At 38.3% G+C, this 20,816-nt stretch overlaps 1 protein-coding gene across 2 annotated transcripts in view; it reads right to left on the reverse strand.

The window, feature by feature from the left end:
• Positions 1 to 16,565: 16,565 nt before the first annotated feature.
• ACYP2 (acylphosphatase 2) overlaps positions 16,566 to 20,816 on the reverse strand; it is a 152,325-nt gene continuing 148,074 nt past the window's right edge. Inside the window, exons 4-5 of one of the 2 annotated variants that reach the window (XR_011526533.1) lie at positions 19,472 to 19,567; positions 16,566 to 16,938 (exon numbers count right to left, since the gene is read on the reverse strand). Coding sequence is in view for 1 of the 2 variants with exons in the window: in XM_070573888.1 (XP_070429989.1) it covers positions 16,824 to 16,938 (115 nt within the window). In the remaining variant the exon portion in view is untranslated. The remainder of the gene's footprint in view (positions 16,939 to 19,471; positions 19,568 to 20,816) is intronic. The other variant, XM_070573888.1, reaches the window with a different exon arrangement.

Below are 20,816 nucleotides of genomic sequence, written 5' to 3' on the forward strand. Positions count from 1 at the left end.
GCAGTAGCCCAATTAGATAATCTTTATGATGACTTCTAGCCATAAAATAATGATTCTGTTGGAAAATTTATGTCTGAAAATCAATTAAAACACCAGCCTAAATAATACACATGTAATTTTCTCATTGGTGTTAGGTGGTTTGGATACTTGTTGGTGAAGAATAATTCAAAGTAGCGTGCTAACCTTGTGCAGGTTAAAAATACCAGTGCTATTTAAGCTAGAACACCATATGTGAGGAAACACAATAGGATGGAAATTGCTCATCCAAAATGTTATAGATGCAGAAAATTGTCAACACTTTTTTTCTAGCCATAGGAAAATGCCAAAAATAATGAACAGCACAGTTGTATAACCTGATAAGAAAACTGCGGCTCAGGAAGATCCAGCTTCCTCTCAGTTCTTTCTTCAGTGATGTACTTGTGAAACAGGTGAGGATCTCAAGAATATGGCATAAACCAAAGCTATCTTTAATTCTTTTTTTTTTTTTAAGATAGTTTGCCTTATATACATGTGTTGTAGGGTTAAATGAGAAAATACTTGAGGAAAATTCATCCTGACACATAGTAAGCACTCATTAAAAGTTGTCTGTTAGTATTCTTCCTATTATAATTAGCATGGTGGAAAGTTCAAGTCCATGCATTGCATTGTCTTTATTTCATTACCTTAGACTATCAGAATTTTGTCAAACCAAAATTTACATTGATTTGGGGGCAATGGGAATAAGAAATGTCAGTGTTAGATTTGCCTGTCTTTGAAGATTGATAGGTTCAAATGAATTACAGATATGAAAGGGACCCTGAGTTTTCCCTTTTTCTAAGTTCAAAGCTAATTGATTTATATCACACTTTTTTTTTAAAGATTGGAACCTGAGTTAACATCTGTTGCCAATCTTTTTTTCTGCTTCTCCTCCCCAAAGCCCCCCAGTACATAGTTGTGTATTCTAGTTGTAGGCCCTTCTTGTTGTGCTACGTGGGATGCCGCCTCAGCATGGCTTGCTTAGCAGTGCCATGGCCGCAGCCGGGATCCGAACAGGTGAAACCCTGGGCTGCTGAAGCAGAGTGCATGAACTTAACCACCTGGCCACAGGGCTGGCCCCATATATTGAACTTTTAAGAGAGAGAGATTACAAAACAAGTAGGCGGTATTACATCTCCTGAAAAGTAAAAATCTCTAGTTTAAATCGTATAGATCACTCTAAGTGATCCTGGATGTATGCATAGGTATGTTTACCTTTATTCATATAGATATTACAAGTAAAAACCTTAAAAATTTAATGAAATCTCTTGAAATAACCAAAACAATTACAGACAGCCTGGATGTCTCCAAAATCATTGTTAGAAATCACTAGTTTGGAAATTCACCTGATTGAAGGAAGAAGCCTGCATGTTATGAATTTGAAGGATTCTAGCCACCTCTGTAATTTCATGAAAAAATCCAACTATGGTCACCCATATAGAAGCTGGATAACCAAAGGAAGAATGGAAAGTTGGCCTTAGGTGGTGAAAACAGTAAAGGGTGATTTTAGTCCTATAGTGGTCTCTTAAATAGAGTGATCATGTGGTAAAGATTTGTTGAATGAATAGCTATGGACATATAATTTCTTGAGGAAGGAACAATGCAAAATTAAACATGGTTGGAGTGTTACCATTCTCAAAAAGTTAGGAATCACTAGTCTAAACTGTCTAGTATGGATGGTTTTGTATGTCTTCTAGCTTCTTTTTTAGGCTATTTTTCTTGTTCTATTTGAAGAATCCCAGAGATGTGATTATCTTCCTTGCAGGTCATTACCACATCTTATTGTCTAATTATTGAGCAATCTCCATCATATATCGAGCACCTGTGTGTTCTGGCCTATTCTTACTGGACCATCAGATTTTAGTTTATTCATTTGAGATTCTCAGCCCTGGAAAAGTACCTTGCAAACAATAGGTCCTGTGAATGAGACTGGCCCAGAAAAATTCTTCCTTATATCCTACAATATATATATGTTACTTTGAATTTTTAAGTACTGTTTATGGACACAAATAATAATTGTTCAGCAAATTCCTTAGAGACTCTCCACATTTTAAAAATGGTGATTAAAACTTCCTTTTAAGCTAAGCAACTTAAGTTCTCAAACTTCTGCCCATAAAATCTACTTCTGATCCCTTTTGGCAATACAAATTGCTATTCTCTGTACTTTCCCTAGAGGCAGAGAACTAATACTTACTGAACTTTACAGTTAGACCTGAATTTAAATCCTAGCTCTGTTATTAAAGCTCTGTGACTCCGGGCAATTTATTTAAATTCTTTGAGCTTTAGATTTTGAATATGTCTCTTATTAATCTTTGAAAAATAAATTAATAAGAAAAGATCCTAAAAGAGTAGGGATAAAAGAACTTATCTTGCAGGTTTGTTGTATTAAACAAGGTATGTGTAAGGCACCTGGCACAAAATGGGACTCCATTATTATTCTTTTCCACCCCCTCTCCTAGCCTTACCCTTTGTCAAAGGTCACATAGCCAGAAAGTGATAGTCAGCATTTATTTTTAGATCAGTCTCTCTTTTTTTGTACCTCATTGCCTCTATGTCTAATTTCTCTACCTCTTGCTTTAAACCATAGCAATAAAAATTGAACATAAAATTCTAAATAGGGTCTTCCTAATGTCTCTATGGTAGGAGAGTGGGTAAAAATAACTAGAAAGTGTGCCTGGAGTCCATGTGAGTGGAAGCCTTCGAGACAGGAAGGCTGTGAGAGAGCAGGAGAACATGATAACCATTCAGTGATGGGGGAGGGTGATGAAAAGTGAAAGTCTGCACCATCTTCTTGTAAAATGTCACCATGCACAATGCGTTCTGACAAACATGCAGCAGTTAGAGCTGACGTTTGGGTTCCATGGTAGGTACAACAGAAACGATAACAATCCAAGAATTAAGTACACAAACACAACTCCAACTCGTGACTATGTGGTGCCACAATCTGAGACTATGCCAATGAACTGGTAAACAACGGTAATTATTGTGATATGGATGGGCAGATCTACGATAAATTTAAAAATGCTTCCCTCTGTAGCAAAAGTGAAGAGTTAGGACACAACTTAAGATTCCATTTAAAGAAAAATGAGGGTTTTGACCTAAAAGTTAATATACATAAAAAAAAATCACAGTTGAGGTTTTAAACAGAAAAGTGCAACACTTTTAATTAATAAGGGCTAGTTTAGTTTACCTCAAATAACTCCTGGACGTATGCCGTTCTTTTCCAAATGGTATGGCAAATGAACATTTCACAAGTCATCACTTTTAAACTATTATTCTAACCTATCCTTTTTCCATTATGTAATTATAAGGGCATTATGTGCTTCAAGTTATAGTTCATTATTTCTGTACTTATAAGCTTTTGAAAAGTTTGGAAACTTAGCCATGTTTTTTTATCCTCTTAGAGTAAGCCTGGGAGCAAAGTATTTACCTGATTTAACTTTCCTTTTTTTTTTTCTTTCTCTGCCCATCTCTAAGTTGTTAGCAGTAGGTTGTAAGATTCAGAAAAAGAAATATTATAGGATTTTCCTATATTTTAAGAAAAGGTAGGCAGCATTAGAAAGAATCTGGCTTTTGTGCAGTTTTTTGCCATGTAGAGAATAGATATGGGAAATGTCACAGCCCTTACTTTATCTGGATCTGGCTCATCACCCTCGTGGGGGCTGCAGGGGAGCCTGGGAGCCACTACTGTTGAAGGTAAAGTACTACCACCATGAACTAGGGCCTGGGCTCTCCTGTTGCAAACCCAGATCGGGCAAGTCTGACCTCTCTGAGCCTCCGTGTCTTTGTCTGCAACCTGGGATACTGACATCTACCCTCCCTGCCTCAGCAAGGTTAAAGGAGCATTACACACAAAAGAACTTTGTTAAACAGCCCTTGCTTGACAAGCAGGAGGCATCAACTTTCTTGAATGCATCGGCTGGGCTATGCTGGTGTCCTAACCTCACCCTCCTGGGGCTAGTTTCACAGGAAAGGCAACTCCCTGTATGTTAAGTACAGTTTGTGTCAGCATGCACTTGCGTAACAGCCTGTCCTGCAAAACCTGTATTTGCTTTTGCTTTTTATTTAACTTTTGTTTATATGTTTGTTGGGCCTGCAATTAGTCTTCATTTTAAGTCATATTTCATTTATGTAAGAATATTAGGCTCAGAAGCTCATCCACAATATAAGCTGCTCCAAAGTCATGTTTCTCTTGCTAAAGATGGGCCTGAATGGTGCAGAAGATAAGACCAAATAATTGACTTTAGACTTTTGCTTTCATTGGAATATGGTTTGATTAGATTGGATGAGAACAGAAAGCCCCAATAATAGGAAAATGTAATGATTTTAAGTATGTTATTTCCCTTATGAATGCTTGAGTTTACATAAAATAAAATATATAGAAACTATATAATTTCATCTTGGGCATACTTCTTGGGGTTGTAGCCTAAACTTATTATTTTCTATCATTTTCCATTCATATATGGTAATGTGAGACTTCTGAGATTTTCTTATGATTTAAACTTTTTATTTTTACCTTCTTTAAGAAAAATTTTTACACTTTTTTTTACTTAGATCCATTGCAGCCTTTTTCTCTGAACTGAATATAGATAGAACTGAAATTCTACTACCTATTTTTAATATTCTCTTTACTTCTCATTCAGTATTTGAAGAATATCACATAATGATTACAAACTGTGCCCTGGAGTTGAAACCACTTCTTAGCAACATGACTTTGAGCAAGTTTTATCTTTCTGAACCTTAATTTCCTCATCGTAAAGTGGTGATAATTATCATACCTGCCTTCCTCGTAGTGTTTTTGTGAGACTAAAATAAGATGGTCCGTAGTGTACTGTCTGGCATATGGTAGGTGCTCAGTCACTTGTTATCTGTCAGTATTACCATCAGAATCTAAACGTCTTAAAAGTTGAAATTGTCTCGCACTCCTGTCTGTGTGCCCAGACCAAGGCACAGGGCTTGGCATCTGGCAGATTCTCAGTAGATGTTCCCTGAATAAATGGCAAAAACATCCAGTAAGTTTTATGTAGTCCCTGCTCTTTCTCTGCCAGCCTCTAGTTTCTCCCTGTCTCTTGAATTTTCCAGTGAGAGTTATGGGTACGAGAGACTGGGCTCCTGGAGTGTCCTGAGACCTTGCTGTTTAGGCAAGAAGGATTTTATCTTTTTAATCAGACTGTGTAGATTTTCTTGGGTATTTTTTTAAAGCCCTTTTTTTGATTTTGGACTCCACACTCTCAAAAGGCTTGCATCTCTGTCTTAACACTGGTCCCTTCGGTCTCACAGCAACACAATTTGGATCCTCTGGCTTAAACAGTCTCTTCTTTTACCACAAACCATTCTCGTTTCTGCTTTATTCTCTTTGCAGAGATAATTATTCTTGTCTGGACTGCTTTCCCTCCTATTTGGGGGAAGGAACTTATTTTTGCCTTAGTTCGTGGATTAGAAGAAAACCGTTGCTCCATTTCTGACATCCTTCTCTCCACCTGCTTCCATTGCACTGGAGAACAAACTTGCTCAGCAGACTGTCAGAATTGGACATCGATTGGGGCCATTTCACTAGATGGGGGGGGGGGGGCATTGTATTAAAGGTCAGTGCTCAGAGATGGTGCACACTCTTGCCCTCTCTTGTACTTCCTATCGCCAGGAATTGGACAAACCAGACAGGGTCTGTCTCCGGTGGTCTGGCCATCTCAAAGCTCTCTATTCTACCTGAAGCTGGATGGAACTGATGGACCAGTCATCCATCATCATGCAGCTATTTGGGGAGGGTACAGGGTTCAAGGGAGAGGGTATAAGAAATAAGAGAGTTCACATTGGCCTCCACCCTAAATCAGTTTCTGTAATCTAGCTTTCACTTGAATTCTCCATTGTAGAATTAGGTCCTTGTGCAGGCAATGAAATCAGAACTTTGCCCTTTGGCTATCATTTCTTGTCTCTCTCTCTCTCTATATATATATTCCTTAAGCAGAGAATTCCAGAAGTAAGACCAAAGCCACATGCAAAACTGAGGCCTTAACACCGTTCTCCATCCAGACCAACCTACTTCATAAAACCTTGTTAGACAGCCACAAGAAGGATCTTTTTTCAAAAACTGGACCTTTTACAGTATTAAGAGATTCTAATCGCCCATTCTAATCACTTCCTATTCACCCCATCAATGAGGAAGGGATTCCTGCCCTGGGGTTATGGAGATGGTGGAACACACGACATCCAACACTGGACAGATGGGATTGGTGGCAGTTTATTAGTCCCATATTAGTCCCACTCACAGCCCGGGGGAGGAGGACACCATGCCAAGCAGAGGCACACGGGGTTTGCACTCGAGAACAGACTGAACACCCAGAGGTTGTGGGAGGCAGGCTGTGGAGTGTCAAGAAGATGAAGTCACCCCTAGTTTCTACTGGAGGATGTGATTGGCCTGTTTGAATAATTTTGCAGGCTGGCAGGGAACTGAAACTTGCTACTCAGGGATAAGCAGGAAGTGCATCTGGTCCCTTGTAAGGAGGGTCATTTGGCTGGGACCTTTCCATGGGAGCAGAGTAGATAAGAGAAACTCCAGTTAGGACATTTGAGGTCCTCTCTATTTCAACAGATGTCAAGGCAGCACATAATATCGGGCCTTAATTTTAAGACATACCACATGAGTATAGTACCATAACATCATTTGGCTATTACCTTGGAATTTTTCTCTAAAGATGTGTTTGTGAATGTCTCGTTTCCTAGTCAAATTGTGGGCTACTCATGGATAGCCAGCACTTAAAAAACGATGCACATTATGATTTGGAAAAACATGATTTGCATTTTAATGATCTGTTCTGTCATGTCTCAAAGTGATATTTTCAAATTTAATCATACGGATACCATTTAATACACCCAAGTTTTGTCTTTGGACATGGTTGAGTTTTTTAAATGTAGCAAAGCTTTTAGTACTAAAGGATGTGCTAGGGAGAGTTTAAACTTATGTTAGCAAAGAGTCTGAGCTCATGGCTGGCAGCGATGCCCGTGTGTACACACACTGCTGAATTAAAGCCCTGTGATGGGCTGCGGATTGACAGCTCTGACCATTCAGGGTTATCCACACTTGCTGACATTTGACAATAGCTAATGTGTTTTTTTCCTACTCTGTTTTCAAACAGTGGGTGAGACAATAAAATGAATAGGACATTGGCATTCTTTTTAAAATCAGTTAAGCTACAGCCTAAATACCAGAATGCTGATGTCTCAAATGTATTATTCAGATTGCATATTGTAGGCACTAATGGGCCCCATTAAGAGATTTTGTTGCTAAATTCAAGCAAATTGGTATGAAAGAGAGATGGTAAGGAGGTCATAGACAGATTAAAAGAATTTACGGTACATCTCAATTTTCTGAAAATCTAATATTAAATCTTCTATTCATTTCAATTTAGGTCCATTAAACTAATTTTGTCTTCTACTTTATTAAAATGTTTGTTAAATTGTATGCAACTATAAGTGCAAAGCTCTTTCCCTTTTCAAATTATGGTATACAATTAGATAAATGAAAGTTTAAACATTTAACAGATTTTTATATTTTCAGAGTAATCAGTTATGTCTCTGAGACAGAATGGATTTAATTTTTTAAATGTGGCAAAACTTTTAGTACTAAAGGACGTGCTAGGGAGAATGTATTTGTATTCCTTACAAATAATCCTGTTTAGCTCCATCACAGTGCAGACAAAATATTATTGTTTTAAAGTAATTACTGATTTCACTTTAATGTGAAAACTTAAAACTAATTTCCTTAAATTAAAAGGAGGTTTCCACTGCTAAACTCTCTGTTGGAAGAGAAATTTCTATTCAGAGATAAACACTGCTTTTAAGGACAAAGTGCTAATTCAGTTTCTATACTATTAGTGTTTAATTCTAAAAATTTTCTGGTGAAATCACCACTTAATCATTCCAAATTAGGTATTAGGAATTTAATGTATAAGTTTTTTTCCTATAAAAAAGTAACCCATAGAATAGTAGTTGGATGGTGATAAGCACCATGGGGAAAGTAAAGAAGTAGATAGGAAGTTTGGGAAGTGCGTGTTTGACGGTTTAAATAGGGTGATTAGGGGGCCGGCCAATAGCACAGTGGTTAAGTTTGCACTGTCTGCTTTGGCAGCCTGGGGTTCGCCAGGTCAGATCCTGGGTGCAGATCTATGCACCGCTTGGCAAGCCATGCTGTGGCAGGCGTCCCACACAGAAAGCAGAGGAAGATGGGCACAGATGTTAGCTCAGGGCCAGTCTTCCTCAGCAAAAAATAGGAGGATTGGCAGCAGATGTTAGCTCAGGGCTAATCTTCCTCAAATAAATAAATAAGGTGATCAGGGAAGGACTCATTGATAAAGTGGTATTTGCCCAAAGACCAGAAGGAAGTGAGGGAGTGAGGCGTGGACATCTGGGAGAAGAGCACATAAGTCAGAGAAGATGTAAGTGGAAAGGCCTGCGCGCAGAGGATGCCTGAGACATTCAAGGAACAGCAAGGAATTCCACGTGGCTGGAGCAGGGTGACCAAGGGGGCAGTAATAGGAGATGAGGTCAAAGACATAGGGGAGGCCAGATTGTATAGGGCCCATGAGGCCACTGTCATTCTGGCTTTTACTTAGAGTAAAATAGATCACAGTAGGAAGCTTTTGAGCTGAGGAGTGACGTGATACGATTTGTTTTAACAGTATCGCTCGGTGCTGTGTTGAGGACTGACTGAAGAACGACAAAGGCGGAAGCAGGGAGTTTAGTCAGGGGGCTATTATAGTAACGTGGTGGTGACTGGGATCAGGGGTTCTCCTTAGAGTTAGTGAGAAGCAGTGGGATTCAAGCATATATTTTTAAAAGTTTTATTATGGAAAATATAACCAAAGGGTAGGGAATGGCCTAATGAACCCCTGTGTACCCACTTTAGTAGTTGTCAACTCATGCTTAATCTTGTTTTATCTATACCTCCATCCACTTTGTGCCCCTCCCTTCCTCCCACTGGATTATTTTTAAGCAAACCCTGGACATTTGAAGATAGAGACAACAGGGGCATGAACGTGAGAGAAAAGTCAAAGATGACTTTTTTGTTGTTGTTCTGAGCATCTCAAAATGTGATGTTGCCGTCAGTGGAGGTGGAGAAATCTGTAGGAGGAGCCATCAGCTGAGGTGCGGGAAGCCTGAGGGAGGGGTAAGTTTGGACCCAGGCAGCACAGAAACTTAGTTTGGGACATGAAAATTTGAGAGGTTTAATAAAAGTACAATTGGAAATGTTGACTAGGCTGTTGGTTATATGAATCTGGAGTTTGAGGGAATAAGCCTGGGTGGGAAGTGTAAATTTTGGAGTTGTGAACTTGTATGTGATATTTAAAGTTATGAGACTGAATAATATTGACAAAAGGATGAGTATAGATTAAGAAAAGAAGATGTTCAGGGCCTGAGCTCGGGGACCCTCCAATGTTCCACAGTTAGAGAGATGAAGAGGGGAGAAAGAATCACCAAAGAAGACTGAAAAGGTGTGAATAATGAGCTAAGAGGAAAATCAAGAGTGTGATATGCAGGAAGCCAAGAGGAAAAAGTGCTATCGCTTTAAGTAAGAGAAAGACAGAGAATTGACCAATTGACCAGTGGAGTTAGCAACAATGGAATGGAATCATTGGAGATAATATGAGGAGTGTTGGCAGACGGGTGGGAGACCAAAAGCATGATGGAAACAGGTTCATGAAGAATGGAGGGATTGGTCTACAGCAAGTGTAGACAACTTTTTTGGAGAAGTTTATCTGTAAAAGGAAGAGATATGTGGCAGTAGCTGGAGGGGTCAAGAGAGGAAGAAATAATAGCATGTTTGCAGACTGATGGGAGAGATTCATTCAATAGGAAACAAAAATGGATAATGCAGAAGTGAGAACTGCAGAAGCAGTATCCTTGAGGGTATGGGATCCAGGCATGGCTTCATTTGGGAGCATGTATGGTTCATCTCTGGTAACAAGCAGGACAGGAGAGGAAGTACTTGGGCACACATGTGGGTGGGTGGGTAGGAGCTCGTGGAAGTTCTCTTCTGCTGGAAATAGGAAGCAGAGCCATGACTGAATGAGGAGTTAGTATGAAATAGTTGTCTAGGAGGGTGGGACAGTAAATGGATTAGAGAAACAGAGCGGTTACTGGGCAGCAGTTAGGTTCTTCTTGAGGTGAATGCTAGAGGATTTTGTTTATCTTAACAATTAATTTTTTAGCCAGGCCTTTTTTTTTTTTTTTTTTTTTTGAGGAAGATTAGCCCTGAGCTAACTGCTGCCAATCCTCCTCTTTTTGCTGAGGAGGACTGGCCCTGAGCTAACATCCGTGCCCATCTTCCTCTACTTTATATGTGGGATGCCTACCACAGCATGGCCTGCCAAGCAGTGCCATGTCCTCGCCCCGGATCCGAACCGGTGAACCCTGGGCCGCAGAAGCGGAACATGCACACTTAACTGCTGCACCACTGGGCCGGCCCCAAGCCCGGCTTTATGTATGGGCCTCCTTTCAGTAGTCTTTGCTTAAAATGTAAGTCCTTCCTAGCTGTATAACTTTATAGTGTACATACTTAGAGCTATATTTGTTTATAGCTATATACTGTTACTCAAGAAAGTTTTCTTCTATCCTAACCGATTTTTCCTTCTGTTTCAGTATTCTGGCTTGTTCCCCCACAAACTTCTATCATTGATTTCTTGATGGGTTAGATATGTGCTGTCTTTCTTCTAAATTAATCATTCTCTGTCTCTCACATTTTCCTTTCTTTGTTCTTTCTTCTACTTTCCTGATGAACTTTTCAGATTTATTCTCTACACTGGTGTTTCCTAAACCCGCCAAATTGTCAAAATCACCTGCGAATATTTTTAAACATGTAAATTCAGGGACAAAACCCATGGAAGATCCTGATTCATTAGGTCTGGGGTGGGGCCCAGTAATAAGTCTATTTTAGACACTCCCTGGGTAATTCTGATGATCAGCTGGGTTTGGCAACCAGAGCTCTACATCACTAGTGAAATTTGCCAGTTACTAATTCCAGAATGGATTGCAATTCTCCTGTTCCCTTTGAAGACTCCTATAGTCCGTCCATAGCTTAAGTGTGTAGGTATAGGGGTGTGTTGCCTGCTCTTCAGAATATGATTTTTATATCTCAGCTAATTTTCCTTAATCCATATATTTTATTTTAACCTGCACATATTCTCCCCAAAAGCTCCCTGCTTTTTTTTCAAAGATCAACTTCCATTACATGCTGTTGAGGACATAAACAGATGTTTCCTGGAATTTTGTTTTTTCCTATAATATATAACTTTTAGAGATAGGTACTTCCCCTGATTCTAAAGGATAATGTTCCACTTACCTTGGCTGTAGTGCTTTTTTGAATTTTAAGGCTGATTTTTGTTTCCTATGTATTCGTCTTTTATTGAGGAGAATTTGGTTCTATACTGGTATTTGCCAACCGACAGAGGGGATCGTTATCATATCTAAAGCCTTGGAATGGTTGATGTGCCCTAATCCAGTATTTTATTATTGTTTTGCTATGAGATTTCTAGGAGCCTTAAAATTTTTTAAAATTATGAAATACATCTTACCTATGAAAAGATGTATAAAATAATTCATAAAGAATAATTATAAAATGAACACTTAGGACTTCCTTGCCTCGACTTCCAAGCTTTAAGTAAAGGGACTGCCCAATATGCCACTCCCTGTGTCCTTCTATTCCCCGCCTGCTGTGATTGAGGAGTTATGTTATCCCAATCAGTGGAGAAAGAATGGTAGCTGGAATCAGAGAGAGGAAGGTTGATTCTTCTTTGCTACCTCAGAAGATAGTACCTGAGGAGTAGAAGGATTTCTGCTCCATTTTTCTGGTTGCTGTAGATAGTGAGTCTCAAAAATAATGGTACATAGTGTCCACCAACTTTACGCCAATTTCCTGGGTAAGCATTGCAAGAGTGTTCTCAATCCAGATTAACCTACGCTGAATTTGGTAGAAATTCTGCCTTGATGCTTGCAAATGACTGACTGTAATCCTTGCTTTGTAGAATTGTTTTGAAATGGAAACTCCATTTCCAATACAATGAATTTCCCGCATCTTCTCTTTCTCTATGTGTCTTCTAGTATTTGTAAAAAGTTAGAAGAAAAAAAAGGAAGCCACATTAGAGGTTTGCGTCCACTGCTACTTGCAGAGTCCACTGTGCCAACATGAAAAATAAAACTAATAAAAGAAAAATGTAGTTTGAAGATGAAAGTATCTTGGACATCCAACCAAGAATGTATACTGACCTTCCAGCAGAGGAGAAATAAAAACCATGCTCTTTAGAGGGGGAAACCCCCACTTTTTATAGAAAAGACTGCTAATGAGATCATGCAGTAACTAGACTTTTAAATTCTAATATTTAAAATTTTTATCAGACTTTGGCTTTATTCAAAACCATTTGAACCAGTTAAGAAAAGGAAAATTAGCTTTTACGCTTAATTCTAAATGTCAGGTTAAAATCTCCAAGACATGCTTATAAAACGCATTTTAATTAAGCCAGTAATTATATATATTTGTATCCTCTTGCGTATATATTTTTTGGTAACGTAAAAATAGAAACAAAAGAAAACAGAAAATCAATTTCTGAAATATTTTAGCTACCAGGGACCTTTATGGAAACCACTATGAAAAATAAGAATTTATTTCCAAGAGTACTTTTCACAAATTATGCATATTTCAATGAAAATGATTAAAGGTAAAGTATACATACCACACTGGCTTGACAGAAGTCGTCAAGAGACTAGGAAATGCATTTGAGTTTAGCATTTAGAGAAATTTAGAAAAGAAGAACCCAGATACTAAACTCATCGTCTTGGTTGTTGTTGCTTTTTGTTTTTCTTCATTTGAGGCAGAATTCTTCTCGAAGATGTCTTATGGAGAATCCTACTACACGAAAGAGGTGAGAGCACGGCTGCTCTGATCGGAGGCCCGGGCTGAGCTCAAGCTGCTCATCCTTCTCACTGTTCTTCTGTAGCTCTCCTGCTGCCAGCTCCTGGGAGGCCTCTGCTTTACTGGAATCCTGTGAAAAGTCCTGATTTAGCCCAGCTTTTTGACTTTGCAGTTGTGGACACCTAGGCACACAGCTAATTAATGGATGGGCTGGGACCAGATTGCAGGTCTTCCAATTCCTAGACCAGATTATTGTCTACCATATCATGCTGCCTGTTTTTAGTTCCTGAAATTAGTTCCAGACATGAAAATCTTTTCCTTTTAACCAAGTAGTGGACATTCTTTGACATCTATATTAACGAGAGCTACTGTATGAAATACATCTGTGGACTACATAGTTCCAAATACAAACTAATTTTTGGAAGTGGATTATTATGTTTTCCTGTTGTCTCTAATTATGAGTTTAGAGATATGTGGTTCTGAAAAATTCCTTCAGTAGACAAGGTTGAAAATATTTAGTTGTAAAAATGGTGACCAGCTTCCAGCAAAGTCAAACTAGTGGGTGTTGTTGCCAGAACCCTGCCCCCCACAACCCCCCACTGGTGAGCTCCCTCCCTCAGTGCTTCTCTGCCCTTTGTTAATGGGAACACCTACTCTTGAAGCACCAGCATTCTTCAGGCTGCAAGGTGTTCTCCTGTACTGAGAGATTCCCAGTCTCACATGAAACTTGGATTGCTTCTGCTCAAGCTTAGAAGCCCATACCCTACCTAACAGAAAAATCTCACGTCTCTCCCACACCCCTGTTGTTTCTATGTGCCCTACCTGGTAAAGAGTCTGTCTTTTGCATATTCCCTCCTGCCAAGAAGATTCTATTGAGCTTTACTTCTTGGGTTAGGTTTTTAAAAAGATATGCATACTTTATATAAATATGAAAAATAATAGTTCATATGTTTTTACAAATCATATCCCCTAATTCTGATTTGTTGCTTCCTGAGGAGAGTGTGGGCATGTGGACTCTTCACTGATGGTCACTGAAGTAGATACTCATGTTTTAATTTTTTTTCTTGGTTTTCAAAATGTCTCATTCTGACAAAACAAAACCTATCAAGATTTGTTATTAGCTAAAATATGAAATGTAAATTAAAAATTCACTCTGTCAGTTCCAAATGAAATTTGACATATTAAGTTTACTGTTAAGATGTGTTACCTGGGCTCAATAACACATTTTTTAAATTGCTTTACCTTTTTCTTTTCTTGCTTTCTACCCATTCATGAACATCTATATTTAATCATTATCTACATTTTTCATCCAGCAGTAGAATTTAGTCATGGATTAATCGTTAAGCAACCTTGACTAACGTGATTCACTTTGTGCTGTGAGAAGGCTGTGCCAGCAAAAGTGTGATTTTCTTATCAAGAGAGCTGGGAAGGGAGCTACCAGAGGCTATCAGGGTAATAAAAAGTGACATATTGGTGTCACTTATGAGATCATATTTTTTCAAAATCATTTAGCCTTTCTATGTGTAAAGAGATACAGATTTTGTTTCCAAATTGAGTGTGCAAGAAATGTCTATTTTATTTTCTCTAAATCAAATTGAGCCTGCTTCACACCCCATCGGGTCTGGGAGATGGAAGTTAAATTTTAGTCATCCCTGGTGCTTTGCACTCTCTCTCAGAAGGACCATGTAAAGGGTCATATGCAGAGAGAATTTCTCTGGTCTCCAGTGCAGATGGGTTACCATGACTACTGTCCAAGCCAGCACGGCCCCTTATGGTCAGGATGCTTTGCAGCACTTCTGGGGACAGGAATCTTGCTAAGGCTGGGAGCCCTAGGCCTGGGATCCAACCTCCCTGGGTGCACCACAGCTGCTCCCCTCTCAGGTTTAGCCATCCCCTAGAGGTGCTGCTGGGGAGAAAGGTGCAGGTCTCCATCTCCTGGGAAATCCACAGCCTTTGGTCTCTTTCGAAAGTCTTGGATAATCTCCTTGTCTTCTTGGCTCTTGCCATTTCTGCTTCTTTTACTCGTTAGAAGGCCTAGTGTTTGTCTTTCTCCTTGACTCACAGCATAATGCCTTCTTTAAAATGAAACCTTGGAAGAAAAGTTGTCTTCAGGGGATGTGGCATCAAAACCCTCCCTGAGGTAAGGGAACACAAAGACTTGTCTACTTTTCCTGAACCAGGAGTGGGGAAGTACAAGCAGAGCAAAACTCAAAGGAATATCACAATAGATTCTCCTGTATAATATCTGACACATATAACACTTAACATGATGATGGGATTAATAGTGAAGTTCTTTATTCTAAGTATATTTGGAAAGTTAAAAAAAAGTCTTTGTCATTCCCTAATGTATTATCTTATATGTATTTGATATCAATATTATCATCATCTATACAATTAACCTTTCAAGTGAACAAAGTCAGTCCACCCTAATCTCCTTCTCTCAGTTCTAATCCTGCAGCAGGTAGAGGAGCGGGGCCTGAATTCCTTCTCCATGCCATGGAGGGTAGCGATGGAGATTTGTTCCATAGACAGAACGGTGGTTTCTAACCTCTATTCCCAAGGGATTTGAAATTGTCCAAGGAGGACAAGATGCAGGAGGGAAATTGACACCAAGTGTGCAGGACTCCAGGGACCCCCATCCCTATGTCAGTCATACCAGTTGTGCTTTTTCACTTGCTTTATGTATTAATTCTATGTAAAATTTTGTTTTAATGAAGGATTCCCTTATAAAAATTTGAAAATCATTGAAAGATATATGCAAGTATATACCTACAACATTTGAAATTCTCCAGTATTTTGAGTTAAAGGTCTTCTCTTTTCAAAGTAGAATTCTATGATATAAAAATGAACCTTCCCCTTAAATACTCTGTTGATTAATTATCATTTACATGTGAAAATTCCCAAATGATAGGTGAAGTTTGGGGGTAGATGATTTATTTAGACTCTGAATTCCTTTTCTGGTTAATAGGACATCCATCATGCATGGTTGTTGATCAAACACTTGCTGCTTGCTGTCCTGAAATTGTGGGTTCTTATCAGTTGCCATCACTCATCTGTTCACTATGCAGAATAATGTAGTTCATAGAAAGCATGAAGTAGCTCCAATCTAAGTATGGAATCATGTTCTCATTTAACCAGAATTTTAAAAATTAACTCTTTATTGATATTATTTTATGATTATACTGATATCATATACATTTATATCTAACTACTGGTTCTTTTTGTTGTTGTTATTAAACAAATTACTCAACTTTAATAAATTATCATTCAGAAAGTTTTATTTATTTATTTATTTATTTATTGAGGAAGATTAGCCCTGAGCTAACATCTGCCACCAATCCTCCTCTTTTTTGCTGAGGAAGACTGGGCCTGAGCTAACATCCATGCCCATCTTCCTCTACTTTATAGCATGGCTTGACAAGCAGTGAGTAGGTCTGCACCTGGGATCCAAACTGGTGAACCCTGGGCCACCGAAGCAGAATGTGAGAACTTAACTGCTGTGCCACTGGGCCGGCCCCCAGAAGGTTTTAGAATTCAATTCAGACAACAGTACCTAAAAATAATGTTTAAACGGTTAACTTTATTATTTTATGTCTAGCCAAATAACATGTATGCTATAATATTCATTACAATTAAAGATTCCATGAGACAAGTTTAAATATTTGTATTAAATATTTTGTAATGACATTTTTTATTTTAGGATACTAAATTTTTGCTTGTTAGAAACATAGTTGAGCAAAAGTATTTCAGTGTAAGACATTTTTAGTAACATATACAATGTTGTAGCTTTCAGAACAGAAATTTCCTTTTTTCACCCTACTCTGCTACTATTATTCTAGTATCTAGAGTTAATAGTATATAATGTCTATTATGCATTATAAGCAGTACAATTTTTATTTCTCTTCTATTAGTATCGAACACTAAAATTAGAGTATTCAAGTTTAGAAATGGTTTTTTCATTAGAAAAGTTCGTGCGGTCAATGCGAGAGCTAGGACTTCCAACCTTGCTCAGCCAGGACTTCCTACAAAAATAAAGAAATAAATAAAAATTAGCATATAAAGTATATATGGACTAGCTAAAATGATCCCACAATAGGTAACAATGCAAGTTTATTTTTACTAAGTAACTTTTGCATATAATGTGAAATATAAATTTTTACATTGTATGTATTACATATATATCAGAATACCACAGAATTTAATATATAATTAAATATGGACAAATAAAAGATAATATCAAATTAAGCACAGTCAACACTTAATAATTTCACATTGGGGTTATTCCCCACCCCCCTTAAAACATTCAAGGTCATTATTACCTAGCTCTTGTATGCAAAAGGTTAAAAGTACTTTTACAAAGAGCTAAGTAATAAAAGCACTTCACCATTGCTTTTTCTCATTACCCAGCACATGGTAGATGTTTTACATATATATATATGCAGAATGAGAGAGAGAAAGAATGAGAGTAAATAAAGAATAAATGTGATTTTCCGTAAACATTAAAATGAAATTAAGTGAACAGTTTTTCTTATCTATTCAAAAAACATTTCTTAACACATATATTAGCAATGTGACTGCATTAAAGGGACAAGTTAAATGTTCTGAAACCACTTTTCTGGTTACATGGTGCAATGGTTTTTCTTAATCTATTAGCAACATCCATGTAGCTAATCTATGCATTTGGGCACTTACCTGAGATGTTTCCTGTCTAATTCAGGTTTATTGTAATATTGCTGACACCTCATGTAATACTGTTAAGGATTTTCCAGCATCTTTCTACCTATTAATAATTAGTCGAGATGACAGATTAAGTGGAACTACAGGTTAATAATATGAGGCCGTTTTATACAAGTGATGGCTGTTCTGCACGCTGTCGCTGTAGAAACACCCTAAGAGTTTCCGCATATCCTCAAAGTTCTTTCAGGTTGTGAAGCTAGTGCTGTAGACAGCTGTGCAATATCACATGTAATAATCCCATATAACCTTGAATTAAAAATGTTTTCTAGGCTAAAGTCTTCTAAATAGCTGAAAATTACTCTTAATCAAGCTAGAGAAGAATTCCAATGATTCCATTGTGTTAATCAAAGCTTTCTTTGTCATATTTGTGACAGTTTTACTGGGTAAGGTGAATTTTCACTTTTCTGCTTTTTCAGAAGCTAAGCCATGAGTACAGTAACATGTTTTATTTTTTTCAACCCATTTAGTTGAAATCTTAAAAATGGAAATTGCATGTGTTGAAGAACAAAATTCAATTATGAAAAGGAGCTGATGGCTTCAATTTTACTAGTCAAATCTCCTTGAAACCTTCTAGAAAACAAAGGCCAGAAATAATAAAAACTAACATTTATTGAGCCCCAACTATTTGCTCAGCACTGTGCTTAGTTCTTTACATAGACTGTTTTCTTTAATCCACACATTAACCCTGTAAGTTATAGTCAGTTATTACTCCTAAGTCATTGATGAGGAAAGAGAGAACAGAAGAGTTAGGTAACTTGCCCAGCATAGAAGCAGTGGTGGTGGTGACAAGTGATCAGATTCTGGATATATTTTGAAGGTATAGTCACTAGATTTGCTGACAGATTGGATGTGGGTGTGAGAAAAAGAGAAGACTGAAGGATGACTCCAGGGTTTTTCATTTGAAAAACTACTTGGACAGGGTTTTCATTTACTGAAATGGAGAGACTGTGAGAAGAGCAGATTTGGGGGAAAGATCAGAAGTTCACTTTTGGAATGTTATGTTTGAGATGTCTATTAAACATCTAAATGAGGTGTTGAGTAGGCAGTTGGATCTATGAATCTGGCTGGAAGAGATAAAATTTGAAATTTGCTTGCAGATAGACAGTATTGAAAGCCATGAGATTAGATGGGATCACCAAGAAAATGAATATAGATAGAAAAGGGAAGAGGTCCAAGGACGGTGCCTTATGGCACCACAATATTAAGAGCTCAGGAAGCAGAGGAAGAACCAGCAAAGGAGGAGAAGAAAGCATCCAGTGAGGCAGGAGAAAAACTGGAAGAACATTATGTCCTGGGAGTCAAATGAAGCGCTCTGGGAGCGGGAAGGGATCAGCCTGGTCACTACTGCTGGCAGGTCAAGTAAGGTGAGGACTGAGAAATGACCATTGTGTTTAGCAACACAGAGGTCACAATGACCTTGACAAGAGGAGTTTTGGTGGAATGAAAGCCATATTTGAATGGGCTCAAGAGAGAACGAGAAGAGAGGAATTGGAACCAGTGAATCCAGAACTAGGACTAGTGGGCATAGGAGCTGCAATGACTAATCCAACTGAGCTGATAACTCAGTATATTTAACTAGTTGAGAGCCTGACTACTTACCTGTAGCTGGTTTCAACATTATCAAGAACTTCTTCACCAGCCGTAGCAAAGGAGGACTCTATGCCATTGGTAGGGGTAGAATGGTCATGCTGTTAGATGATTCAGCTCTGTTTACAGAGTGTCTGTGTGTGTGTCTGAGAGGGAGGGCGACTTTGTGCTATGGCTCCACACACGCCACTCTGTTTGCTAGGAACCATATCGCCTGACCTGTCTACTTACCTAGGATGCTCTGGTCACCTGTCACTTGGCAAGCCCTAAGACCTCACTCTTCATGTGCTGCTCTTGCAGTCAGCCCTTGATAGGTGTGGCTCAGGTCTGGAGATGGTAGAACCAAGAGTTCTCTTAGCCACAAAATAATGATCACAAATTTATATCTTATTAGTGAGGATACGATTGGGATGGGATATGGATAGATAGATAGTAGATAGATAGATAGATATAAATATATATTATCACTCACCCTTAGTGTGGAAGAGAACCACAAAATCCAACAGTACCAGTTAAGATACTGGAGTGCATACATAGATACTTAAAATAGGGTTCCTTCCTTGAGTAACTTAAAATCTAATAGAAGAGTTTAGAGAATAATAAAAATAACTATAATATAAGGCAGAATGTGATGTGCAATGTGATTTATATAAAGGGAGAGAGGAATTAGGGGGATAACTCCTGGTCAAGGTACTCAGCGACATCTTTGTGAGAGCAATGGCATTTGAGCTAAGTTTTACAGAAAATACTACTGAATTTTTCAAATCTTAGAATGGGGAATGCTAGTTTAAGTATGACTGGAAATCAAGAAGCATAGGAAAATACTGATAACATCAACTAAAAAAAAAAAACGTAAAACTTTTGAATGGTCAAATAAATGTCTTAAGCAAAGCCAAAACAAACAGCAAACTGGAAAACTTATTTGCAATTTTCTTACTATACAAAGAGCACTTAAAAATCAATATATAAAAGATGGCCATCCAATAGGAAAATAGACAAAGAACATAAGCAGATGAAAGGGAAAGAAATAAAAATGGCCAATAAATATGTGAAAATATTCTCACTCTTACTCATAATTTTAAAAATACAAATAAAGCAAGAATGAGACACCAGCTGTTACTTATGAAATGGCAAAGATTTGAAAGTTTGATAATATCTAGTATTGGCAGTTAGGGTGTGGGGAAAAAAGGTACTTTTCTACATTATTGTTGGGAATGCAAATTTGTACAGCTTTTTTGAAGGGCAGCTTGGTACTACCTATCAAATTGTTAAACGTCCATAACTTACAGACATACTGTCATAGAGAGGGTACCCTGGGATACAGACTCTGAGATGGAGATTAGTACCTAGGGAGTTCTCTTAGGTTTAACAACTACGTGAAGCAAGGAAAGGAGAGAAGATTGAACCGAGGGAGAAGTTGGATAGAGATGTAGTCTCAGTGAAGACCTCAGCCAACACACAAGGAGCTCTGACGCTGGGAAGGCCCTTCAGAGTTGTCCCCAGTTGAGGTGAGAGGGCTGGGCCCTTGTATCCCCCACATGAAGTCATTCGAGAAGAGCTGCCCCGAGAAGGAGGT

This window comes from Equus przewalskii, chromosome 14, assembly GCF_037783145.1.
Source record: "Equus przewalskii isolate Varuska chromosome 14, EquPr2, whole genome shotgun sequence".
NCBI classification, from domain to species: domain Eukaryota; kingdom Metazoa; phylum Chordata; class Mammalia; order Perissodactyla; family Equidae; genus Equus; species Equus przewalskii.